The sequence below is a fragment of the Pseudonaja textilis genome, chromosome 2, assembly GCF_049901715.1.
Source record: "Pseudonaja textilis isolate UNSWEBS1 chromosome 2, rPseTex1.2, whole genome shotgun sequence".
Lineage (NCBI taxonomy): Eukaryota > Metazoa > Chordata > Lepidosauria > Squamata > Elapidae > Pseudonaja > Pseudonaja textilis.
Genome location: NC_141991.1, coordinates 53,822,961 through 53,850,774, shown reverse-complemented (window position 1 = coordinate 53,850,774; position 27,814 = coordinate 53,822,961). Strand labels below are relative to the sequence as shown.

At 36.3% G+C, this 27,814-nt stretch overlaps 1 protein-coding gene and 1 long non-coding RNA gene across 3 annotated transcripts in view; one reads left to right on the top strand and one right to left on the bottom strand.

The window, feature by feature from the left end:
* FBLN2 (fibulin 2) overlaps positions 1-27,814 on the top strand; it is a 136,480-nt gene that overhangs the window by 5,971 nt on the left and 102,695 nt on the right. For both annotated transcript variants that reach the window (XM_087923910.1, XM_087923909.1), the window contains exons 2-3: positions 24,920-25,017; positions 25,585-27,008. In XM_087923910.1, coding sequence (XP_087780036.1) covers positions 25,730-27,008 — 1,279 coding nt within the window. In that variant the 5' untranslated portion in view covers positions 24,920-25,017; positions 25,585-25,729. The remainder of the gene's footprint in view (positions 1-24,919; positions 25,018-25,584; positions 27,009-27,814) is intronic.
* The window catches only part of LOC148126855 (uncharacterized), a 107,597-nt gene that overhangs the window by 21,600 nt on the left and 58,183 nt on the right, over positions 1-27,814 (bottom strand). The window lies entirely within an intron of this gene.

Below are 27,814 nucleotides of genomic sequence, written 5' to 3'. Positions count from 1 at the left end.
GCTTCCTTGCTCCACTCACCACTAGTTAGACTAGTTACTGCTCACATTTGGAATCCTGGTGAGAACAAAGTTAAAAAAAAACTTCACAAGGAAAAGTTCCTAACTGACTGAGGATGGCTCTTATTGATGATTGGTAATGTCAAAAAAAGACATAGAGTTGGTGTAAAGCAAGTCAGAGTTGGTGTTTCTTTTTCTTGTTTCTCCTTTTTCCATCAGGCGTTAGAGGCTCTTTGCAGTGTTCTTCATCACTCTGAAGCCGAGTAGTTGTTAACAGTCTTCTTAATTGATTTCTCTATCATTCAGTCTTTTTATATGAAAAACAGTTGTCTCTACATTTCTGCTGCCTCTAGACTTTTAAATATCCCTCCTGATTTAGGAGATACAGAGTTTACTCCCACCTGAGCCTTGTTGACATCAGGCATCCTTCTTGGGGAGTGTGAATATTTGCCATGGACAAATATGTGCTGCACTGCTTGTTCAACTATATTGTCATCACATTATCTTTAGCTCCACTGTTGGAGTGGACTGCACTGTTGCATCAGCAGAAAACTATGTTGCTATGTGGTCGTGCAATTGGTTGACCGCATTGCATATCCCTATCTTGCCTTTTGTGTGTGTGTGTGTGCATATATTCAAAGTCTCTGCTAGTTAGTATTGTCTGGATGATGCACTGCTTGATTAGTAAAATAACTTTTCTGGCTATGCTACAGTTCCTCTTCACTCTATTGATAGTCGGTGGAAATATTTCTGTCAATCAGGCAATGTGACAGGAACAAGGTGGGTCTCTAGGCTTCATTTTTGGCTTTTTTCTATTTGATCAAACTAAATTAAATAAAAAGAAGAAGAAACAGAAAACATATGAAGGAGCCAAATAATTAGGACACAGTATTTTTGGAGAAAGCACTTCTAGCTAGGATTTCTTGCCTCCTCCTCTCTTTTATTTTAATATCATCAACAAGGACCAACTTCTACATTACTTTCTCTCACTGTCTGAATAGCATTCATACAAGGCAGAAATAGTTCAGTTATGAGATGTTCTTCTCCTACTTCCAGCATTTCAGCCTTGCACAAAACTGATAAAGATAAAATAGCCCGCCATTCTAGCATTTGCATGAGAAACCAGCTACAGAGCTGCAGTTCTAGTGGTACAGTTGGTGCAAATGGGGCTTAGACTTCTAAAAAGTGGCTTGTTGGGAAAACTGGGACAGAGGGGGATTTCTGCCATCCTACTCACCCTAGAAAAATCTAGTCAGGTGATCTATTGTTTCTGCCCTTGCCCATAGCTCTACATTGTTTCCCACTAATTTGCTTCATTAAGAAACACCTAGTCTGAGCTTTACAAAAGTCCGTGGATATTCCATAAATGGCAGGAGTTATTTGTTGGGGAACTGGAATGAAAATGGCCAAATTGTCCCTATTCATGGAAAATTTCAACTGCCCTGATTAAAGATTAAAAAAATCAAGCTTAATGAGTCCAAAAGTAGGGGGAAACCTATTAGACCCTACAAGAACAGGGCTTAGGAGATGGTTAATGAAGCATTCCCAAGTTATGCAGCATGAAATGTGAGAGTTACAAGGAAAGTTGTGGGAAGAAAAAGAATATTTAGCCATGGAGAGAAATGACACCTTCTACCCCTGCCAGGTTCTCTGGGAATTACAAAAGTGATAAATCAAATTTAAAATGTGCAATAAAAAGGAGAGTTAGTTAGTAACAAGCCACACATTTCTAATCTGGGAAGAAAAATGCTAAGGTATTCTAACACAGGTATAATTCAGTATGTCTGAAATTTGTAAAAAAAACTGTTTCTTTTTAAACATTCTTCTGCTCAAATTAATTTTCTTGATCCCTAAATTGGCCAGAGCAAATATAAAGATTTCAGATAATTTGGGGAACCCTATAATACGAGCCTTCCAAACTCTTCCAAATGCTGACAATTAAAAAGGAGAAAAGAAAGCCCGTGGGTTGTAGGGTAGAATGTTTTTTTTTTCTTTGCCTCAGGTCAAAGACTTGTCATGTTGATTCTAAGCATTAATCTTCCAGGGACAACTTGAATCCTGGGGAACATAAGAAACATGTCTTTCTAGTGTACCTGAGAACACATGATTCACACTGAGTATTTTTATTGCCATGTCAGATGCTGCTGTATCCATGTCTTAGTGAGACAACATCAAAATAGCAACAGAAGAGCTGACTAGGAAGGGACAGGGTAAAGTATTTCCTGAGCTTGAAATAACAAAAAAAGATATTTTCTTGCACCAATTTGTGATGCCCTCTCCCAGATGACAAGGTTGTGGGGATAGAACAGAAAAAGATATCGCTGGAACATATTTGTTTCATTAATATTGTAAATATGAAAAGGTCTAAAACCACCAATTAGGGGAAGAAAATGAAAGCCTTTTCTTGTTTATGGAGATTCTCAGTCAACCAGGTCATGGTTGTCCTAAAGATGATTTCTTTCAAAGGCAACTTGTTTTGCTTGAAGACATTTTACTTCTCCTCCAAGAAGAAGTGAGAATCCATAACTGAAGAAGTTGCTTGGATGAGAAGTGAGAACATCTTCAAGCAAATCAAGAAAGTCCAGTTGCCTTTTGAAAGAAAGCACTTTTGGGACAAGGCTTTTTCTTATTTGGGAGAGTAGGTATGGGAGCTGACATAAACATAAGGTTGAAAATTAGAATAAGGAAAAAGCAAAGAAACGATAAATTAGAGAGGATCTTAACAAGATTAAAAGTAACAAAAACATTGGAATTCTTTTTCCCTCTCCCTTTGTCATCCAGAAGAACTGCCTGAACATATTCTAGCAGAAGAGCAGCAACTCTATACCTTTCCCAACCTCTCTTTGCTAATAGAATTTGCAGAGATGATAAAGCTTAATGATTAAGCATTCATGCCAATATCAGATAATCCATTATACCATTCAACCTTCTCCTCCTGCTCACATTTTCAATACATATGGAATAAAGCTGCAATATTAGGCAATATTCTGCCAAAGCCAGAAATGCCAAAAAGCCCGCTGAAATACTACATCAATCTGAAATGTTCTAAAGTAATTTGCAGGCATATTTTTTCTGGTCACAACTTTGCATCTATTTCCAGATTTAGTTATGAAATCAACTATGATTCAGAAATGTAATCAACTTCCCTTCACATTGAACCTTTGTGTAGAATTCACATAGCTTTTTTAGGTTGACTAGCTCTTCTAGGGAGACTAGCATTTTATTCTGGAATGAATCTTCCAGATCTCTATAGGAAGTTCTTAAGATTTGAGTGCAATATGAATTCTTCAACGAACAATATTAGGAATACTGCCATTGAGATATATGCTGTATCTGACCTTGGAGATAGTCTATAACCACCATGCCTAATAGGACTTGGTATGGCCTACTTTTCCCTTAAAGCCATCCAGATTTACATTTCATTATACTGAATCGTACTTGGAATAAAATGCTGATGTTTCCTGTGAATAAAGGCTAAATGGGTTAGAAAGAATTCCAAAAGGTCCATACTGAATCTCTCTCTTCATTTTTCTTAGATTTATTTTTCTTAGATTTTATTTATTTATTTATTTATGTTTGATTGATTTTTTTAAAAAATTGGATGTTGAGGCTTTCTGATTCCACAAAATAATTTATAAAAGAATTTAAGAAAGGAATATAATTTCAAGAGCAAGAATGTATAATTTAAGAAAGGGTTACTATAACAGTAGCATTAGTTTTAAAAATCACCAGTGGCTTCACAAACATTCTAACCCAGGGTTTGGGAAACAACCATGTTTTAAAGGACCTCCAGAATATTTGAAGAGTTGGAGCCAGTGGTAGGATTCAAATTTTTTTACTACCAGTTTTGTGGGCATGTCTTGGTGGGTGTGGCAGGGGAAGGATACTGTAAAATCTCCAGTCAGAGGTTGTATTTGCCAGTTCTCTGAACTACTCACAATTTCCGCTACTGGTTCTCCAGAACTGGTCAGAACCTGCTGAATACCACTTCTGGTTGGAGCCATGGTTATTTCCAGTGGATACTGTTTTAGAGATCAGGCAGGATGCCTTGTTTAAGCTTCCATTTTGCATCTGTTTACTTATGGAGGGAACATAATAGAAGAAAAATCTCTGTTCTTCTCATGAATTTGCTATGTAGTTAAGAACACAAATGCACTGAAGCACTGAAAAATCCAACTTGCTTTTTGATTCAGGAATTAACTAATCTTTTTCCAAAATAGTTCGGCAGGATCATAATAGCTATCTGACAAGATCAATTAAGTAACCCACGACAGCTGCAACAGTAGGGTAGAAATGCAAAAAATGCAAAAAAATAGGTACCAGGAAGAGTTTTGAGAAAAAAATATTTTTCAAAATAATCTGCTATTTTTATATAATGTAAGTTCCTCCCTCTCCTATATAACATCCACACACATCCACATCCACAAATACATATTTAATAGACTTCATGTAACAGATGACCAGGCTTAGTCTAAGGGAGGGATCAAACATGTTATTTGTTTGGAATCACTACCCTCCCACAAGAAACCTAAGACAATTCTTCTGTGAATTCCACTGACTCTTTTCTAGCACCAATTTCCCTGGACTGTGTACAATTAGCATGAAATAAACTCATAGTACTTATGAACTCTAGCCTAGCTCCTGGTTTCTTGCACCTGACACACAGTATTATGGATTTAAGCTAAGATTTCGACTCAAGTCCCACCTATAGGACATTGTGCAAAGTCCCCTAAGCTCCTCCAGAAGGTGGAAGGAAATCCACATTCTCTTTCCAAAAGCAACAGTCTCAACAGGATCAAATGCCTTTGCACAAATTGAAAAAAAAAAAACCTTCTTTCCTTAAAATGGAAATTCTTGGTCCATATCTTAATGTGCATATTTATTTGCATTAGACTCATACCTATATATTTGTTACTAACAATTCTAGTACTTCTGGATTATCTGAGGTGAACCAGAACATTTCCTTAATCTAGCTCACTTGCTGTTGTTTTAATTTTCATAGATTTCAAAGACACTTCTCCTTAATAGACTCTGTCTGAGGAGAGCTGAATTAGTTTGTGGTAACAAAATATCCAAGGAGTCTGCTGACATCTTTTCCAGATAATGCTTTTTATAAAAAAGTAAAAAGATCTTTAGGAAGTGAACTGAGTTAATCAATGATAGCAAACAGGAATCTTTTGAAGTGAGCTACAGCTCACAAAAGCTTATACCTTTTAGTAAAAGGTGTTACCAGACGACTTCTGATTTTTGCACTTAATAGTTAACCCCAGTGTATGCATTTCCTGTATACTCTAGTTTTATGTCTGCTTTTTATTCTCTCAGCGTCCTTGTTCTCGCTTCACTTTAATCCTCTCTTGCAGCTGTTTGCAATGTAACATTTCCCTCCAGGTGTCTCTCACTTTCTCTCAAATGAAAGCCTTCCTAAATTTCATTTAATGTTGTTTTTATTCCTGATTCCATTGCAAGAAGTAGTAAAATTGCCCCTTTAGAGCTTAAAATTGCAGTAGTAGAAAAAGACACTTCACAGGACTGTACTATTCTGGGGTTTTTTGGGTTTTGTTTAATATAACATATATTTTTTTTCAAAAAAGTATTTATATCCAGGGTTTGACAAAATATTCTGAGAAAAGCTTTGCATATTAGGGTAGTCAATTTTATTTTCTGAGACTACTTTGATAGCAGCTTATGGGGGAATAATGCCTGAAGTACAGTGAATAATGTTGGTGTAATATCCTGTACATGAGGTATTTTTCTATAGGGAAGAATGTATAAAATATTCTTTTCTGATTCCTTGTATAGCACTCCAGTCAATGGAGAAGCGGTCCTTATTTAAAGCTTCATTAAGATATTTAACCATGACTCGTTGAACAAGGAGCGTGACGACTTCTGCCTTTGTTATTTTTATTTTTTGGTTTAGATTTTCAAAGCAGTTGTCAAGATTGTCTATAATAACATGATTCTTAATCATAAAATCCATACAAAAATAGAAAAAACTATGCAGGTGTAGCTTTCAACATACAACCATGACTGAGCTCAAAATTTCAATTTGCTAAGTAAGGCAGTTGTTAAATGAGTTTTGCTCCATTTTACAACCTTTTTTTATTCCAGTTATTAAGCAAATTACTAGATTGAATTATATGGTCATTAAGCAAATCTGACTTCCTCCATTGATTTGCTTGTTGGAAGTTAGCTGGGAAGATTACAAATGGTGATCACATGATCCCTGGACAGTGCAACTGTCATAAATACATACCACTTGCCAAGTGCCCAAATTTTGATCATGTTACCATGGGGATTCTGCAACAGTCATAAATGTGAAAGCAGTCATAAGTAATTTTTTTCAATGCTACTGTAACTTTGAACGGTCACTAAACAAATGATTGTAAGTCATGGGCTACCTGTACAGATTAATTCAGAGACCTGACAAGACAAAAGAGTGTGAGATTTATGCTAAGTGAGACTGTCTGAGGCAAGCATCCGAAAGAAGGGATGGACACACCTCCACACCCACATATACCTATACCTTGTTCCTTTCCTTAGTAACCAATACTCTTGACCTCACAGGGTTGAAAACTTTGAAGAAGCCTCTTTGAAGAGCAACACATAATATACAGGTAATCCTCAACTCTCAACTGTACCTGTGCCAGGAATTATGATTGTAAATCATGCTGGTCTTTAGGTGGATTTTCATACTACCCTGCCCAATTGATAATTTCTAGCAGAGAAGTGACTTGGTCAAAGTAAGCATTACAAAGGAATAGGACTTTGTAATCGATGGCCACGTGTACTATCTTAGAACCTTTGTCTCTCTCGATCACTTCAAATGTTCCTGATTTACTCATTCTATATGGAAGAGATTGGAGATCTATAAACGGAAGGTCAACATATCTGAATTCTACAAACTAAGCAAGATGATAACAGGAATTTAAATTTTGTTTCGCTTCACCATTCTTAGCATATTTTTAACTGCTGATTTTTATTGTTAACTAGCTGGCTACCCATGCTTCGTGACAACATTATGTGATTGGGCTATGCAGGAGAAATCCGGTTCACAATCTGTTGGCTCAGTGGTGGTCGTTGATTGAAACACATAAGAGAATATCGCTCCTGCCACCTTGAATCTGGAAGCAGTTCCATAGGTGGAAGTTGTAGACATTTTGGTGAGGTACTGATGTTTAGTACTGTAAGTAGCCCTAGACTACCTGAGCTGTCCAGTACCCTCTGATGTTCTGCTGTGGAGAAGATGACTATTACATCAATATATCTCAGTGTGACGCAAAGACCAAGGGTCCTTTCAAGAAGACCGTGTCTGCTGCTGACTTTTACAGCTACAGGATAATGGAGCGTGATGGCAAAGAATGCTACCTCCTGTTGTTCTGCAACCTTGTGAGGCAACTGGCAGTTTGGGGAGTAGAACTCCTTAGCATCAGAGCGTGTTAATTACTGTATTAAGAAATAGTAATGATCTGATGGTCATTTCAAAAAATCCTTTCTTAACGAGCACCTAGAAGCCAAGAGGAACATATGTGCCGAATTTCAAGTTTGTAGGCTTTACAGTTCTGGATATTTTGTGATGAGTGAGTGGTACTTGGCTTTTATATAGAGATTAGGGGTCAGTGAAGGCAAACAATTATTTAAATAATCCTATTGATCTCTGATGCAATCAAAAATCTTCCAAAATTAAAAAAACCTCAAGGATATAGTTAATTTATTCCTTAAAATGGAAGTCTTGGTGAGTTTATACACCTACCAAATTACTATAGTACTTCAAATATGACTGACCTTCAACCCACTTTAAGACCTTCAAGAGAATGGTTAGCATGCATGCAGAAATAGGAAAAGGGTTTTATGAACATCTAGATGATGACATTTATTTCAATGTATTGTTTTTTTTTCTTTTAAGCTTTCACAACTGAAAGAGCTGCTGTTAATTTTTAGATTCCACCAAACTAAAAAAGAAAAATCTGTTGTCGTGTTGGTGCTTTTTTTTGTTGCAAATTAGAGGGAGGTAAAAGAGAATTAACCATATCAGAGGCACATGGTATTACCCTGCTCATATTACAACACAAAATCTGGGCAGTTCCTCTGGACAGGGCTGGGAAAAAGAATTTGTGAGCAGAAAGGAGGCAGAACAGCAGTAAGATGATTGGAGAGAAAGATTATAAGAAGCTAACTTTTACAGGTCTGTAAATCTACCTATTAGTTGCAGCTAAATATTTCTGGTGACTAAGCATGCTTATACATGGTTTACCATTAGTTTTCTAACATGTGCTTTGCTGGTTTTGATTCTATTTTGTTTTGCTACTCTTTGATTCTGTTCTCAAAGTTTAACTCTCAGCCTTTCAAAAGTACTAGTTTTTTTGGCTTGACAAAATTTTAAAGCTGGATGTAACAGGATTTAAGCAGGACACTTAAAGTACTGAGCTCAAACTGCAGCTATGTTACACAAAGTTTCCTTGCAGAATATTTAAGGATTTTTTTTCTTGAAAAATATATTATTACATGTCTCTCAAGGTTTAGCTCTTTGCAATTGGAAAACTTTTTTTTGCAGATGCTGCTTCTGGCTTTTTAACTCATGAATTAAAGAACATTTTTACCTCTCAACTTTAGCTAAAAAGTTTGTTATTCTTAGGACAGATCAAGAGGGAATTGTGATTCAGTGTGGCATGTTGAATGCAAGCCATATGAAGCTGTGTCAAGTTAAACCTCTATTCAAATTGATGGTATGTGTTACAGAATATCAGAGAATAATGCAAAGTCTCTATACCAAAGTTTTCCTCCCTGCACAAACTTCTTTTCAGTTTCTTTATCTTATGCGATGGAAAAATGCCTATAAGCGTTATATGTAATATGTGCCGACTTTTCAGATCTCTTAAGGATTTTTGCAAACTATAAAATGTTTAATGAGCAAATTTTTATTGTTTGCTATATAGTTAATTATAGAAACAATTGCCCCTACCTTCTTAATTGGTTCAAATAAACAGTGTTTTAAAATGATATGTTCAGATGCTTCCCACCCAACAGATAATAGGTCTATTTTAAAAATAAATAAGAAAGTAAGCTGTGTTTTGCTCCAAGCATCTGTCGTTTTTAAATAAAGGATTACATTTTCTCTAGGCGTGTGATAGAATGTAATTTGCACAACTCCTAATAACAGTACTGTACTCATAAAAAATGCATGGTCGTGAATAGTTGGTGCTGAGCAGATTGTAGTCTTACTCTTGCTTTCAGGCCAAAAAAATGGTTTTTTTTTTTTAAAGGAATATTTTGATGAATAAATTCTTTCCAACCTTATACTTCTGTTTTGGAACAGACGTTCTGTCTCCCTACCCCTTGGCTATATAGAAGACAAATGAAAGCCTTAAGAAAATTTAGTGAGTCCTATTGTCAGTAAATCATGATGTCCCTGAGATAAATTTAAAATGCATCTGAACACATTTTTGTTTCCGTACTTACCTAATTGATACAATCTGCTTAGGAGTGATGACTGGCAAAGTTTTTATGTACATAGTGAAGAAAAAATGCAAAAGAGGTATTTTGTTCATCCAGATGTAGTTTTTAAACATTTAATATAGCAATATAAAGTGATTAATGACATTATGATAATGGAGATGATAATGTTGAAGCTGCCCTAGATTTAAAAGTAGTTTCTGTTGGCAATAGCTTCTCCAGATGTTACTGGAAGATCTCTGTTTCTTGTGGAGAAAAGCCAAAAAATAAAAAAATGAAAATTGAAAGGCATGCTTAGGACAGTAGTTCAGACAATTGGATGTCTAGGAAGAATAAAGTTCAGAGAGAAGATGTTTCTACAGGATAGGGGCAAAACGATGAGAGCACTGTTGCCCTTTTTGTACATAGCATGGACCTATGAAAGAGAGAGTGCTTGTGTCATAATAATGTGATGTGATTTCATAATTTTGATGTGAACCTTTGGTCCTTTGGATATCTGTACAGTATAGATAAGTCTCAAAGACAATTCTGGAAAAGAAAATAATGCCAATAGTAAAATGCACAAGATCCCATATATTATTTTGAAATGCACAGCCAAATGTTAGGTTTCAACATTTAACCAAGGAATCTGTAGCTCTTATTAAAGGTGGGTTTTCATAATAGTAACAGAATGTAACCCCAAAATCAGTAGCCAGCACAAAAGATACCAGAATGGGCAGGTTTTATTAATAATAAAAATGACAGAATAAGGCCCAGAATTGGCCCAGAAGTAATCTCACATCACAGAGGTCACCTCTTTAATCCTAAAACAAGATACAATTTAACTCAACCATAAAGATATCTCCTGCTTCAGGTACTGCTTCCTCAAGACCATTCCATCAGAGGACCCTATTATTATATTTCCATATTGTCCCTTACCTTATAGTTATAGTTGATGAAATTGTCTAAACACTGTTCTTTATTTATAATATGTGAAATGGTTTCTGATATTACTATTACTTTTTCGGAAACATGGTAGTTTAGGCAAATTTTTGGTTTTTGATGAAATGTTCTCAATCTTAGACAGTTTACACCCACCTGTAAGGAAAGACTTAATAATTCTATGAAATAAATTAAATCTAATCAGAAGAATCTGAGTTCTGTTCTTTACAAACAAACAAAAACAACTAAAGCAGAATTGTTAGGTGTACAAAATAGTCTGATGCTTTTCCAGGAATTCGGATTGTATACACCAACTTTTTTCAAAAGGCACTGTGAGTCTTAGACGTGTTGATTTTGTCAGCTAGGTGAAAACAGCAGGTAATCAAGGACTGGAATGCTAATTGTTGAGAGTAGTAAAGTGCAATGACTGCAAAAAGCTGACAGCTGCCATAAGCCACCAATAAAAGAAGATGTCTCTTTTTATACAAATACTACCAAATAAACAGCACCATGTGTGATCTGGGCCCAGCCAATCTTGGATAGAATTTATGACCATCCTCATAAAAATTAAGAAAGATGACAATGTTTGTTCAATTCACAGTCCTATCTGTTTGCATTCCTAGAAACAAAGCACTAATTGAAACAGTAATTGTACTTGAATTTTGTCAGATTGCTGTGGCAGCTGGCACTCATCAGTGAGGTTGGAATAAAGGGCTAAATCCCTCTTGGTGGAACTAATGGTTTGCTACTAATTGTACTTTATAGTAACATGTAAAAATCTTCAGAGGTGTTGGGATTAGCCAACTAGCCATATCTATTCAGGAACTCTGCTGCTCTGCAATTTTACACCAAGCACATCTGGAAGGTTGGAGGGGCTGGTCTCAGGATTCTTAACTCTGCCTTTCTATGCTTCTCAAGAGGAATTCATTGTTCAGAATAGGCAAAGTCATCTTCAGACTCAAAATGCAAATGGTTGTAAGTCAAAGAATATGTGTATTCATTTGTGTTATCTTCTGTCAATGGATTGTGCATAACACGTGCAGATGGCTTGACCATTAGCACATCTTGTAATAAACAAATTATATGTTCTCTTGCCTAATTAATCTGTGTTTATAATTTTCATTTTCTAGAAAATAATTAAGAGTAGCTTGCTTTCAAGTGGAAGAAGAATGGGCAAAAGGAAAAGATTCATGTGCAGGAAAACCATTTTTTTATATTTAAGTGCCAGTTCTTTACCTTTTAATAAATTTGTCTTGTCTCCACTTGAACAGGCAAATAACACATATAATTTATGTAATTGACTCTAACTACACTTATAAAATATTTGCAGAATTAGACCACAACTTTATCCTTTATTTATTTAAAACCATCTTGATACAGAATTAGTTTATACACAAATTATTATAGCAAATACCACAGCAACTTCCTGTGGTAAAAAAGAGAACATAATCTGTAATTATCAAAAGAAATCAAAATAGGCATTTTAATACAGGTCTGGGTTAAAATGGAAACCAACTCCAAGCTCATTAAGAACTTATCTGACATAAAATTCAATGGCATAATCTGACTATGTGTGCATAACCTATCTGAAAGACTACTGTTTGAAGATAAGTGCTTGGAAATGTTTTGATTCCATATATACTGTATATATGTAAATTGAATTGAAGCTACAATCAACTTGTATATGTCTCTTATCATCCAAAGTTTGGTGAATTTAGCGCAAGACTGAAGTTTACAGATTTTCTTCAACCTGTATTTTCTAATTGAATCCATCACTTATTTGCTTAATATTATTAACCTAATATTTTCCCCAGCATATAACAATCCACTTTGAAAAGCGAATCAACTTTAATAATTATTTAATTTATATAAAGCCTGCTGCTGTTTAAACAAAAGCAAAAGTTAACCTTGTTTTCTATTTTCAAAACCTAAAAAGTGATCGATTAGATTATATTTCAGTCTGCCATTGGTATCCCATTAAATACACCCAATAAGATGATTTAGCATAATAAATCTTCCCCTCATTGCATTCTTTTTTTTTTTTTTGCCTCTAGAGGTGAATCTTACATATTTGCTGCATCTTATGTATTTTATGAATCCTTTATTTATCTCTCCTTAGGAACACTTTTGAAATATAGCAAAACATAGAATATTTTCAAAATTTCCTGATTTGGAAGTTTTTCAAGTTAAACTACATCTTTGTCAGAAGATGATGCATATACTGTGATTTTAAGAATGCACTCCAGTCCTAAGTTCATTCTTAAAAACCTCCTATGTTGAAATGGTGCCAAACTAGGAAATTTGGTTGCATGAACAATTTTATCATACAAAATTTGAAGAAAGGATGGTAAGACTGCACTTGGAATACTGCATCCATTTTTGGTCACCACAATATAAAAAAGATATTGAAACTCTGGAAAGAGTGCAGAGAAGAGTGACAAAAATGATTAATGGGTTGAAGGCTAAAATATATGTAGACTGGTTGCAGGAATTGGGTATGGCTAGTCTAGTGAAAAGAAAGACCAGGAATGACATGATAGCAATGTTCCAATATTTGAGGGGCTGTCACAAAGAAGAGGGACTCAACGCATTTTCCAAAGCACCAGAAGGCAAGATGAAAAGCAATGGATGGAAATTGAACAAAGAGAGAAGCAACCTAGAACTAAGGTGAAATTTCCTGACAGTAAGAACAACCAACCAGTGAAACAACTTGCCTTCAAAGGTTGTGGGATGCCCAACAGTGGAGGCTTTTAAGAAGGGACTGGACAATCATTTGTCTACAATGGTCTCCTGCTCCCCTCCTCCAGAGGGTTGGACTAAAGACCTGTCAGGTCCTTTCCAACTCTGTTATTCTGTACTCAGTTCTGCTACTTTTGTAATTACGTTATTTAGATAACAGTAAGAAACAGAAATGAATCAGAATAACTTCCTGTGGTTTCTGATTCAAATTCTTTCCTTGGCACTTTGGTATTTAAAGGAATGTGTAAATAACCCATCAAGGCCAGACAATATGCAATTCAGGAAATGATCAAAGATACAGTTTCAAAAGGTTACACTTCTGTTGCACTTTATCATATCAAAAATGGACATCATAAAAATCTAGTTACTCTAAGTTGGGAGTTACAGTACTGTGGAAAGTATGTGCCAGTCCAAGGCTTGCTGAGGCATTAATTCATTCTGCTAGCAAGTCTATAGTTGAGCCTTATAGTGAAATGGATCTTCTCTGTTCTCTGCATTGCAAGAAAGCATCCATATTGTCATCCACTGAGGTATCTTACAACAGATAAATATGTGGATACTCTGTTGGATCTTATCTCTATTATCCCAGGAAGGATATCTGATTCATTATTGATGGCTGACTACCTGACAGCTAAATGTAACAAATACAAGTAGGTTGAGGAATAAATCAGTTTCTTCTATGGTTGAATTGCTCTGAAAAGTGTTAGTTGTCACTCAGGAGAGCTCACTCGTGAATTACAAAGAGAAGACAAAGAGGGTGGTACAGGGAGGGATTACATTTTTAAAAGTGCCTTATGTACCTTTGCCTGCATTACAAGATTACCAACCAATCTGACAATAGGTATGATTGGCAGACCTTACTAGGGAAATTGAATATTGTTCAATAGTCAGAGAGTATTTGGAATATCAAAGGCTAAAATACATTTATAGGAGAACATTATCAGTAGTGATCAGTTGTGTGCTCTCAAAAATATGGAAAGTGATAGAAACAGCTGGAATTAAACTGTTGGAGACTGATATGGAGGCAACAAAATATGGCCCAATTGACATGTTACTGGATTAGCACAGCATTTAACTATTCATCATAGAAATTCTGTTGCTTGGGTAATTTATTTCCCCCCATATAGACTCTTAAACTAAAATTTATTGTGACACAAATGTTCTACGATCTCTTCAGAATTTATTTTCAGCCTTGAATCAATCCTGTGCCTTGTTTTGGAGATCTGACTAAAATAACACATGAATTCACTTGGTTTAATTGTAAATTCTGAGGAGACAGAAAAGAATAACCTTAAGTTGGAGAGCTTCAACTGTATGTCAGTGTTAGATTTAGATTATTTTGCCTTAATTTAGTATTATAGTAATTTAGTAATGTAATCACAGTTGGCTTTAAGGGGATCTTTAGAATATTAATTTATCAGCATTGTATATCATATAATACATAAGATATTTTGATACATATTTGTTATAAATATCAAAATAATATACTGTAATAATAGTGTAATATTATTGTAATCGTGTAAATATTAGAATAATATAATAAAATAATATATAAAACTCACCTCCTTGTTCTAATAATTTAATCAATTTGATTTTTGTGTAGTTTATCTGGTGATACTTGTGTGTATGTATACACACACACAGTGTGTCATTGGGATGTTTGAAAGATGTGTTAGCAATGAAGAAATCATTGGATTGGCAAAATAGATAACTAATTCTCCAAATTATTTCTGTTTTCTAGCAGAACAGAACAACCTTTTTAGTATTTGCAATGTTAGCATTCCATTCTCCAATTACAAGCAGCATAAATTTGGATAACTGTCATATTAAAGGGCTATCCAGGTCCAATTGACCATTTTTTGCTTATTGATTATACTGTATCCAAATACTACCTTTGCTGTATCTTTTCTGGCTATGAAAGCAGTGGCATTTTTTTGTTTGTTTTTCATGTCCTTAGTAGTAAACAGTTTGGTCTTCTGACTGAAGCTATCCATTTCAATTCACTGATGCCCAAGATGTCAATGTACAGTCAATTCATGTAATCGTTCACTGTGTTTCCCATGTTCAAGCTTTATTATGTCCCATGTTCTTTAATTCTGGGTTTGTACTTTGGGACTTTCCTGCACTGCACTGCAATATCAACAACTAGACTTCCCAAAGGCTTTAATTTAATTGGATCATAAATGCCATTAATGCTCTAAAAAAACTCAGTACTTTCTCAATAACATGTTGAGTTCCATCTGACCTAAGGGGCCTATCATCCAATGCAATGTTGTCAATCACTTTTAGCTTGTCTATATATGTGGCTTCCTTCCTAAACCCAAGAGTGTTTATTGTTGCTTTCTCCTACGCAGCTTGAAACAATGCCTTTACCATTGTCACTAAAGTGATCATCTGCCTCTCCCATCTTTCTACATCCCAGTTGCCTAGTATAATATTTTAGCTTTGCAGCTGAGATGATCTTTGAGCCTTGGGTGATCCAGAGAGTGTGTATATCTTTGGCATGGGCTTCTTTGCTCTTCCCTCCAAGGAATACCTGCCCCTTCCCAGCACCTCAGGACTTGAAGAAGGCTCCAAATACATCCACAGTTAAATCCTCACCAGCTCCTATGGCTTTTATACGAGAAGGCTATCAAGTCTTTGTTTTATAGCTGCAATTTGCTCTTTCTGTCAACAATCTCATTCTTTTTGCGTTCTCCAAATTGTACTCTGCGGTCTCATTTGTGGCGCACTCAAACTTCTGGCTGAGGTGATTTATATCTTGGGCAATTTTATTCACTTCAGGAAGAATACACCAGGTAACTATCAGAAGAGAATAATGGTGAGGATAAGAGAAGGGCCATGTGAGCCTTGGGCCCAGTTCAAGAGTACATCTGATTTTCCATCATTGGAAATATGTATTTAATTTGAACAGTGTAAGGGAGAGGAAAGGAAGGTTCTCATGAGAACTGCCCAGATGTATGATCTTTTCAGTGACACCTTCCCCCAACCAGCCTTGGTAAAACAACTGGCTATTCATAGAGCCTGGGGTAACATTCAAATATATTACTAAGAAGCACTAAAAAAAAGAAGAAATGATTTATTTAATACAGCCCAGTCCAAAAAACAATATTTCTAATGGCAGAAGAAAGCTATTCATTTTATTTGCATGCTTTCCATTCTCTTCCAAAGATTATAGCAAAGGAAGCATGGAAGGCCATTGCACAGAGATGAATCAACCTTGTAGCCTTCCAGAAAACAGATACAAAGAGGTTAGTCTGATGCCTGTCAAAGTTATCAAATAACACAGGGTTCGTGTTTTAAAGGAACATGGGAATATATGAAATACTGCAAAAATATCTCTGCTGAACTCTGTTTCTTTTACTCAGCACTTGAAGTTCTGAAAAATTAACATGGGCAGATTTGCAAATTAAGGCATAGAGACAGAAAGGGCGGGGGGACAACATCATTTTTAATGGTTTTTTATGGTTGCTGGTGGAGACATGTTCTATTTTTTTATGATACTCTTACCAGCCAGCACCTGATGAGCATCAAATTACAAAAGATCAATATTTTCCATTTTTTCCTCATGATTCCTTTGACTTCTGCTCCTCATCTTTTTTTAATCCACTTTGTTCATCCATTCTTGTTTTTTTTTAATCATTCTAATCTTCTTAAAATTTAACGAACAGTAGTTATCATGATTTTACAGCTTCTGTTACCAGTATTTGTGTTCAGGTAGTTGTCATTTATCAACCACAAGTAGGACTGGCAACTTAGTCATTAAGCAAAGTGGTCATTTAGTGAAATTGCAACTGTGCTTATGGTTTTCTTCAGCTTTCCTTTGCTTTACCAACCTGTGAACATTGTAAGGGTTTGTAATGCAAGGATTGATTGTAAAGCTTCTTTTTTTATCCCCATTGTAAATGAATGGTTGCTAAATGATGGAGTTTCTGATGCCAAGTAGTATCATTAATTAAGGACTACATGTATTGTAAATCATTGGGAATATTTATAAATGCAATAAATGAAGATGTGATTATTAACAGTTACTATTATTTAGCAATAGCAGTTAAGGCATTAGACTTGGAAGAGGGACAGCTAGGTTCTAGTCCCTTATCAGCCATTGGAAGCCACCAAGAAACTTTGCACCACACATTCTCTTAGCCCAAAGTGCGTGTAGGATGAGTAGGGAAGACTGTCTCTTTAGTTGCCCAGTGAAAGAAAAAGTGTGAAGCTAATAGACAAATAAGTAGTCAGTTAAGTATGAGCTCTAGAATATATGAAGAAACACTTGATGTTAGCAAGGTTATCAGGTTCTTTATGCTATATGCTTGTCATTTGGAGTTTAGAGTCCATATTTGACAGCAATACTATTAATAGCAAGTTCTTGGTAAATAGTGTTTTGACTGCCCAAGTTCTGGGGAACTGGGAAGAATATATAATACTTTTCTTAAGGGATACTATGCCAGTTATCCACAATTAAGAGAGGCAGCAATTCAGTGTAAGATCAAACCCCAACTACAACTCTGTTCTCTGATAATGAGACCAGAGAATTAAATTTGGAATAAATTACACCACATCTGTTCAAATAACTGGGTTTCAATGCAGTGCAATTCCTATCAGATGCCTGGTCAATTGGGCTTCCTAAGGCTTCATCAATACGGCTTTTAAGAATCATGTTCATTTTTCTGGGCTCTCCTCCAAATTGGTGCGGTTGCTGTGCCCAGCATTTCAGTTGTAACTGAACTTTGATATTTTGGAAGGATGTTTTAGCTTTCACAGGAGATTAGGTTTTGTTAATGCTTTTTTTCCCTGATTGCTTGCTTGTGGTAAGATCAGATTTTAACTCTATAAAGCAAAAGCTCAGTTTTGATGCACATGGTTTTAAGACAAGAACAAAGCTTGTAAAGGAGTGCCTCAGTTTGACAAAAAAAAAAAATAGCCCAAATGCCTACAGTATTTCATTTTGTCTGGCACAAGCAATTTTGAACACAGTTGCAAAACATCATTGTATGATGTTTTGTTGCTTGATTTTGATCATTGATCAGCCTTGAAAATTTCAACAGAATTATTTAGCAACAACAGTTTTCAAACCAAAGCAGGGATCTGTTTCAAAGCAACAGGTTGAAGCAGATGGCTGTGAAGTGTTTTATGGCATTTCAAAGAGGGTTATCGATTGAATGGCTTTTTCTCTGCTTCTGAGATTGTTAACAAAACTGCTGCCATTTTATTTCTATATATGGAGAAAGAGGAAGGAAGGCTGAGTGGTATAAGGAGCTTGCTGAGTGCTGGGTAGTAAATTTTGTCACTATATTAGACTCTACATCTGCCAGAGCTCCTTTCAGGGGCTAGGTTAAATACAGCTGTGAGTCTACTTTGTAAGCTCTTTACTTTCTCAATGTCATCAGCCTTTAAAGCTGGTTAGGAGAAATGTAGTAAGAGGGGTTTTCTTTGTTCACTTACTTCTGCACTCGTGTTGCCAGTGCACTGGGAATTCACCTTAGCTTTCTACAGGCTGAATAAAGACTCAAAGCGGACTAGTCTGGGAAACACCCTTGGATTAACTGTTTCAAATGTGCATGAACAGGCAGCTCTAAAGGTCTAAAAAATGGAAGAAAAAAAAAAGGTTTCTAGTCCAACACTTAAAAGTGCTAGGCCAAACTTTCGACAATATCAGACTTATAAACTCCCTTTTTTCTATGTCAGTCTCTTTCTCCATGACTTGTCATATTTATACCAGATTGTGATTGCCACTTCTAAGTTATCTGTCAGAGAATATTATCAGTGAACCAGGAGTGTCAAAGTCAAGGCTTGTGGGCCAGATCTGGTGCACGGCCCTCGGAAGCTCCTGCAGCCCCTCTGCCAGTGAAAATGGAGCTTGGGGTGGGGAGGTCATTGTGGTCGAAAGCAGAGCCTAAGCTGCCAAGTGACGTTGATCTGGCTACCCCTACCCTCCTGAGGTCAAACACAACCCTGATGTGGCTTTCAATGAAATCAAGTTTGATACCTCTGCAGTAAACTACTACTGAAGTACTCAGGTCTTGAGAGTATGCCAGGGTAGGTTTATCAGACCTCTGGCAAAAGGTGGAGATGTCTTCTTTGTCCTCATGTCTTCCTTTCAGAAAGCATAGCCTTAAAATCAAATATTGTCTACCTGTGTGTGCATATGTTTTAGTGTCTAACAAACTTACTTTGCCTGAGCAGCTTTTCTCTGTGTGGGGCAGCACTTCCTTAAGTGCTACTCATAAGTTAACAAGCTCTGCTCTGAGTCTTTAATTAGTTGATTAGTAGCCTCCAGCCAGCTTGTCCTGCTGCATGAAAGGACAAGACCTTAATCAGTTATAGACTGAAGGCTTTTGCCTCTTAACTGGCTCTGGCACATTCCTGCAATTGAAAAAAACAATCTTTCTAATGCTGGTAAAAGAAATCTTTGTATGTAGGCCTAAGTACATTTTGTCTGTGGCTTTCTACTGTAATGTTCATAGTGGATGCCAAGAAATTTAAACAGTTTGTGTTTCCTTCCATTTATTCTGCTTTCTAATTGTCTTTGTCTTTCTTTGCTTGTTCAAATATCTGATAACACAAACCAGGGAGTACTTTCCAAGATTGCCAGTCAGATTTGCCCACCAGGAGTGGAATTCAAATTTTTTAACAACCAGTTCTGTGGGCATGGCTTTGTTGGTGGGCATGGCTTGGTGGTCATGTGACTGGCTGGGTGTGGCCAACTCAACATCACTCACATCGAGGCACTCATCTCCTCTCCCGGCCTCTCATGACTGTGGGGATGCTGCAACAGTTGTAAGTGTGAAAAATGGTCATAAGTCACTTTTTTCAGTGCCACTGTAACTTTGAATAGTCACTCCACACAAGCAAAGTACCAGCAAAGGAGGAAAAAAAAAAACTCCAGAGAAGTTCCTGAGATAGGAAGTCCAGTCCTGCCAAGAATGTAATAAGGGTCAAGGGAGAGGCAGTTTCTGTGAGGAACACCAGAATGTTTCCTTCCTGCCTTCCTTACAGGATTAGGCCAGTAATTTCTTCTAACAACCGGTTCTCCAAACTGCTTAGAATGTTAACAACCGGTTCTAGCAAATAGGTGCGAACCTGTAGAATCCCACTCCTGGTGCCAACCCTCCCAATACTCCACAATTCATTTTGATCAGAGACACATGAATTACACAATCTCAGGAAGGTGTCAATCATTCACCTGCATCATGCTAAGTATGGCTTGGTGGTGGAGCCCACCAGCAGAGGGCAGAAAATGTAGATTGAAAATACAAAATACGGCTTCCGGTTTGAAGTCTCTTTGGTGACAGACAGAAATCCGCAATTGTGCGTGGTTTCGGGCTGGGCTCACCACTGGAACGCCCTGAGCCAACTGGTTTCAGGGCTAAGCCACCCCGTAGAGGTGGTGAAGAAGAGGGAGACTGTCAGCAGGGTTGAGGAGAGCCGCATCTCTCCTCCTCAGCTGGCCATTACTCCCTTTCCCAAAGGCGGTTGCAGTGGTGGTCAGAAATGGCCACCACAAAGAAGAACTCAACCAGAAAAGAATGTGCAGGAAGAAGATAAGAAGTGAAAGTTTTGGCTGACTGGGTTAAATTATAAAAGCAACAACTAAGGTACCCTGGAATTTAAACTTACAAAAAAATAACATCGCTCCCAAAGAAGAGTTGGAAGCAGTGAAGGAAATGAAAAGGGAAAGGTTTGATTTTTTCCCCTCTTCCCTTCCCTATACTGACAACTAAGAGACTTAAATAAGAAATCGGAAAAATCTTTGACATCAACAGGCAATTAAGCTGAAAATAAAACAAAATGTCAAAGGAATAATAAAGATTTCTGGACACTAAAATTTTTTTTTCATAAGCAGGAAGGGAGAGAAAAAGAATAAGAGCAGGATCTGGAAGAAGGAGAAGACTGCCTGGAATTAAAAAGAATCTACAGTAAAACTTCAATAAGACTTCTAAAAGATACATTTTGACTGAAACTTTGTAACTAAACAGTAACCCCAGGAAGAGAAAGTGAAAAAAAGAGCAAAAAGAAACAGCCTGTGTGTATTTGGATTATTTGGTGATCGTTGGATTCTTGGTTATTACATTTGAATGACTAAAATTAATTGGGTGGTTGTTTAAAAATTCATACAATGGCATCACTTCTAGATGAATTGAAAATGGAACTTGAAAAGTACAAAGAAGATGCACAAGAAATGAAGGGTTTTTTTGGCTTCGTTTTTCAATTCTCAGAAATGGAGATTTGGAACTATGTGAAACAACAAGAAACGACTGCAAAACAAGAAGACCGGGACAAAGAAAAAGCCATCTTTAATGAACAAGTAATTTTATGTGGTGAAGAAAAAGGAAAGGGGAGAAAGAGAATGGAGAATTTAAGACTTAAAAAAACAACCAAAGAAAAGAAAAATAATTCAAAAAATAAGTATAATACTGGAAAGCAACAGAAAAGGGGAATACAGAAGAGAGAAATAGAGGTAGAGAGACAAGGGGGTAAAAAGGGGAGAGAGAAGAAGAGAGGGAAGAAGGAAAGGAAAAGAAGTTACAAAGGACTGGAGCAAGATATAGAGAAACAGGACCTATTTAGAGATAATGGGTGAAAATTTAACTGAAAAAGGGATTCTGTAAAGGTACATAAGATTGTATTGTTATATTAGTAATAGAAATAACTTTAGAAAATTTTAAACAATGTATGATTAAAATGAGGGATAAAATAGTTTGTGTAATTTAGTGAAATGTTTGTTAATAAAATAAGTGAAATAAAATAAATGGGTAAATTGAATTAGGAAGGAACGGGAACATCTTAATTAGATAATGTTTTATAAAATATAAGTGAAGGGGGGGGAGAATTAATGATGGAAAGCTTACAATTGTTCCCACAGAAGTATGATATTTAATTGAAAAGTTAATGATAATGAAGTTAAGATTTTAATGAATATTAATATTAATGATAGAATTGAATTGGAATGGAATGTGTTGTTTTAATTACATACATTTATAATTTTTTCTTTTTTTAAGAATATAGTGTGTATTTTAAAAATGTACCAAGCAGAATCCGAATGGAAGTTATGTATTATATTGAATGTTATAACTTTAGGGTATATATTGAAGCCTAAATAAGAGTTAAATGGATAAACTTAAAAGATATAAAGGCGTCATACTCCAACTACAGGAGAAATTTTGTTTAATAAAAAAAGCTAATAGATAATTGAAACAGGACAGACAAAAAATATAAATATAATGATTTGAATTGAGATGAGATAATTAAAATAAAATTGAGAAAATTAAAAGAGGGGAGAAGCTATGCTGAAAATGTGAAATAGTAATAAGATATGGAATAGAATATAAAAATGAGCATGAAGTCAAATTTGTGTCTATACAAAGAAATGTAACCCGGGATTACGCTACTTTCAAAAAAGATGTTTTATTTGTATTTTTTTTTCTTTGTGAAAACTCAAATAAAATTTACAAAAAAATGAAAGAAAATACAAAATACACCCCATCTACAAGGTGGGCTTCTAATGACTGGCTGGGTGGGTGTGGCTGGTTGGTCATATGGCTGGGTGAGCATGGCTAGGTGGTCATGTGATTGGGTGGTCATGTGACTGGATGGGCGTGGCTCATTAGTCATGTGACTGGGTGGGTGTGACCAACTCAATGTCACTTCTTTGCCCCAATTACCTAAAAAAAGATATATACCAAAAAGTTGTTTATTATTTCATGCATTTAATACTTCATTAAAAGACTGGGTAAAACCAGGCTTAATAGCAGTGACTGTGAGAGCGATCTTGAAGTCTTACTAGAGTTCCTGCTGAGTTATGTGATTCTTATTATTTGGGAATTAATCTCCTTGGAGGCCAGGCAGGGAGTTTCTAGTGGCTATATTATTTGATTTTCTCAATGGCTCTCCCTTGCAAGTGCTGAATGGATTGTTTATCTAGCTTGCAACACTTTTACAAGGTGTGAAATGCTCTTGGCTGAACACCCGGCAGTTCAATTAAGCCTATTAAGAGCTTTCCCTTGCTGCTTGTCTTTCTGAGGTTCTTGCGGGCTCTCCAAGTCCCTGAGAGCCCCCAATAGCTCACCTGCCAATCTGTCTTTCTAGCTGTACATCTATGGCTAATGGAAGGAAAGCCTGGGAATAAGCAAATAAGGAGGTGGGTTGGAGTGAACAGATTGAGTATAGTCGGAACCCTCTCAAGCAACACTTCTTTTTACTTAGACAAGCCCATGGGAATACGTTTCAGTGGCAATACTGTTTGGAATATGTGAACTTAAAAAAGGGGTTTGGAAACTTTTGCTATATAGCACTGGTTCCCAACCTTTTCTTCACCACGGACCCTAAATACTTTTGTGGCCATGGACCATTGCCATGAATTCCCAAGGCTTAACTCAAGATTTAAATCATAACATTTCTTCAATCCTTCATGGACCTCCTGTGATGACATCATAGTATCCAAGGGTCTGTGGACACAAGTTGAGAACCACTACTGCATAGGATTATTCTTTATATTTTTACCCGATTCTGTGTGATGGTTCCCATTTTAGCTAATGAACAAATATTGAAATCAAAGCTTGAAGTAGCTCAAATGAAACTCTTTTGCTCATTTTCAATTTTGTAGCTATGTATCTAATTAGGGTTGATTTACAGAGACCTACTACATTATCAAGTGACATACTTTATATCCTAAAAGCATATTTTAAATAACTGTTGTTATGCCACACCATTTTCAGAACAAATTAAGAGTTAGGACCATGATTCCTGTACCAGATATACTTCTGTATCAGCCCATCCATGGATAAGATGATCATTAGATTTTTAACTAAAATTGTAAAAAATGTAGGTGCATTTTGGTATATCAAGTTCTCAGGTTTTTGAGAGCATACGTAGAAGTGATATTTTTTTAACAAATCACTGTAATTGGGGTTTATTCACATCATCCACAACTATGGGTAGGAAATCTTTTATGTTCATGACAAAAGAAATCTTCCTGTCCTTAGACATCATGGGGTTTTGTTTTTAAAAAATAGCATTGTAATATCATGAATAAAATAAGTTGAAATGTATCAATCGCATGTTCAATTCAGATCAAGGACTACTAGGCTTAATGAGAGATACCAGGAATTGAGAGAAGATAGAAATATTATAAATATGTTAATATGAAGATTTTGCTATGAGATTACCTTCGTATATTCTGGTACATAGGATTTGTGTGTGCATTTGAGGCTAAATGCGTATTCTTATGTGGGTGTCCAATGTTTGAAAAGTGAAAATTTAAAAAAAAAGATTGTTGCAAAGAACTTTAATAGTAACTTTATGTTTTATGAGTGATAAAGGAAAGCATCTCAGGCATAGCCATGGTGTTTTCCCCAGTTAATACGCAGTGGAGCCAGTCTTTCCAACAGAGATGTCCAGAACTGTAAGGGTCAGAGTTTCACTTTCAACATCATAGCAGAAGTAGGTAGAAATAATTTGTTTCCCTGACTCTACATGACATATTGACCTCCCATTGAGATGTGTTGCTGTACGGTCATTTACTTTATTCTTTGACTACCACAGGAAATAATAACAAATGTTCTGAGTAAGAACATAACAGTGCCCGATCTTTACAAAAATAGCGATATTCCACTTGACCTACAAGATTGAAAAAGGACTCAAAGAAATGCTTTGTGTTCAACACTAAAGACAAATGATTTTTAGAGCAAACCAGATGAACTTTTGCCTCTTCTGTGCTCCCAATAATACTTTAGTGATAAACACTCATGTTAGGTGTAATGACATTCAGAAAATACTTTCCTGATTCCTAATATTGCTACTTTCATTGCAGGTCTTTCTTATGGTTCCTGGTGACCACATATCATCCCATGCTTGCTCATTACAGCAGTTAGTGCTTCACAGAAGTCCTGCAATGGACATTTACTGCAAGTAAGTTAAATTGGAGATGAGAAAATTTTTGGGGGGGTGGAATACAACTTTTCAAGTTAAATTCAGACTCTATTGGGCCCAAATTCAAAACTAATTAATATTTTGATGCTATCTTGCCATTCATACCTCCATCAGAAAACAGAAAGAGATATACTGCTAAAATACATTCAGACTAAGATCAGTATGAGAAAGAATTGTCTGTTTTTGTCAAGAATTATTTTAAAAGTTAGAACTAAGAAAAAGGTACCCAAGAATATTAAACCTGTTAAAAGAAGTACCATTATAAAAACTTGCTTTTTATTTTACTTGGTGTTTGTTTTATAAGTAGAGAAAGAGACATTTCTTAAATCTTTTTTTAAAAGTAAGAATAAGAAATTTAAGAAAGTAAGAAAAGTAATTTTTAAAATGTAGTCTGAACATTGGTGTCTACAGTTGGATGAAGATTATGATTAATTTTATGTCAGTCTCCGGATATTGGAGCTTTATCCATTTTTAAAAATATATCTAAGGTTTACCAGGATATGTGTGAAGTATAGTACTTAACAAAGTTCTCTTTCATAAACCTAGGCTCTAGTTCCAAAACAGGATCCAGGGAAATATTTCTGACCAAGAGCTGGATGAACAAGAAGTTCAAGAGGATAGTAAAGAAAGAAAAAGAAGCCCATAAAAGATTAGAAAAACTGAATGCTTGCCAAATATATTTAGGAAGATTATGGATAGGCACCAAATGTCCCACTTACATTGTATGAACACTGTCCTTTTGGCGCTTATTTGGACTGGCATTGCAACAGCACAGAAGGATTGCACAGGGGTGGAGTGTAAGCAGCCAGAAAACTGCATTGAAGAAGTTCTAGAGCCTGGAGAATGCTGCGCCTCTTGTCTGCAGCATGGTTGTACTTGCGAAGGATACCAGTACTATGACTGCGTGAATGTAGGCTTTGTCAACGGAAAAGTGCCTGAAGGACAGTCCTATTTGGTCGACTTTGGAAGCACAGAATGTTCTTGTCCCAAAGGCGGGGGTAAAATCAGCTGCCAGTTTATGTTATGTCCAGACCTTCCACAAAACTGCATTGATGCTGTTCTACCAGCAGATGGATGTCCCCAATGTGGAAGAATAGGCTGTGTCCACGAAGACCAGAAATACGCTGCAGGACATACATTCCACATGCCTACATGCAAAGTATGCCATTGCCCTAATTCTGGTGGTGACCTCATGTGCTATCAGCTCCCAGATTGTAATGAATCTACGTTAACCTCCCCTAATCCATCTGATACCATGGAAGCGGAGCAACACTATGATGATCCCTACAGTTATGACCAAGAGGCACCAGAAGGAGACACCACTCAGGTGGAGCCACCCAAAAAGTACTACAGCTTTTCAGCCCAGTTGGAACAAGAGAGCATAGGCCAAGAACAAAGTGAGGATTATGACTACCTTGCAAGCAGTGTTACTCCCCCTTCACTGATTCAGTCTATTTCAGACCCAGCAATGCAGCAACCAACCAGCACAAATATCCCTCTCCTAAATCATCTGGAAAATAGGAACAACCATGAAAATAGCAAGGTCAGGATGAATACAAGCACAGTATCAGCAACCAAAGCACCACAAAGACATAAGATGACCACTACAAGTAGTGTGTTAAAGGAAGAAGTCATGGCAACAACTGAGACACCCCAGAATGGGCTGGAAGTGGAGAGACAAAATGCGATCAACCATGAGAAAATTGAGCAAGGAGAAAATCCCCATTTTAGAATCAAACTAAACATGAAAAAAGACCAGAAATTAAAAGTACCCAAATCATTAGATTTCAAGGAATCCAAAAGAGATAACTTCCCTGAAGTCAAATTTAATCCGACACCATCATCACTGATTGCTTTGAAAGAAGACCGTAACTGGATAGCCCCCAAACAATCTCAAACACTTTATCATTACCAGCCTGATGAAGACGTGGATCCCAACTCTGTTCATACGTCCTCCAAATTATCAGAAGGTAAGATGTTGGTTTCAGTGCCTTAATGTTAAATCAGTAAACAGTAAAGTAGGACTGCTGCCTGTTTGCTGCAATGATGAAATGTACAGATAGCTCTCAACTTACAACACTTCATTTAGTGACCATTCAAAGTTACAACAGCACTGAAAAAAGTGACTTATGGCCATTTTTCACACTTACATCGATTGCCGCATCGTCATGGTCCCGTGTTAAAAATTCAGATGGTTTTAGCAGCTGGTTTATATTTATGAGGGCTGCAGTGTCTGGGAGTCATATAATCTTGTGACCTTCTGACAAGCAGAGTTAATGGGGAAGCCAGATTCACTTAACAACCATGTTACTAATTTTAACAAATGATTCACTTAACTGTGGCAAGAAAGGTCATAAATGGGGCAAAGCTCACTGAACAAATGTCTCACTTAGCAACATACATTTGGAGGTCAATTGTGATAATAAGTTGAGGACTACCTGTAGTCTAACTAACACTTACAGACTCAGGAGGGTCACAGAAAATACTAGCTCTTTGTAGAATAGTAATGCATAGTTTTAGTCAAAGTGAGTGGATAACTGGTCAGCTGTAATGTAATTTACCATTTTTTCTTTCTTTGAGAGGTTATCAACATTTGGACTTTTTAACCATTTGATTTGATGGAAAAGAAATAACTTTTTGATTTTTTCTGAAATTGAAACAGAAAAGTAACCAATGTTTCCACCCAATCAATGGGTACTTCCAGTAAGCCTGTCATCCATTGCCATAGGAACACTGAGGTTATGTTCCCATGGCAAAATTGGCTGGATGGAACCAT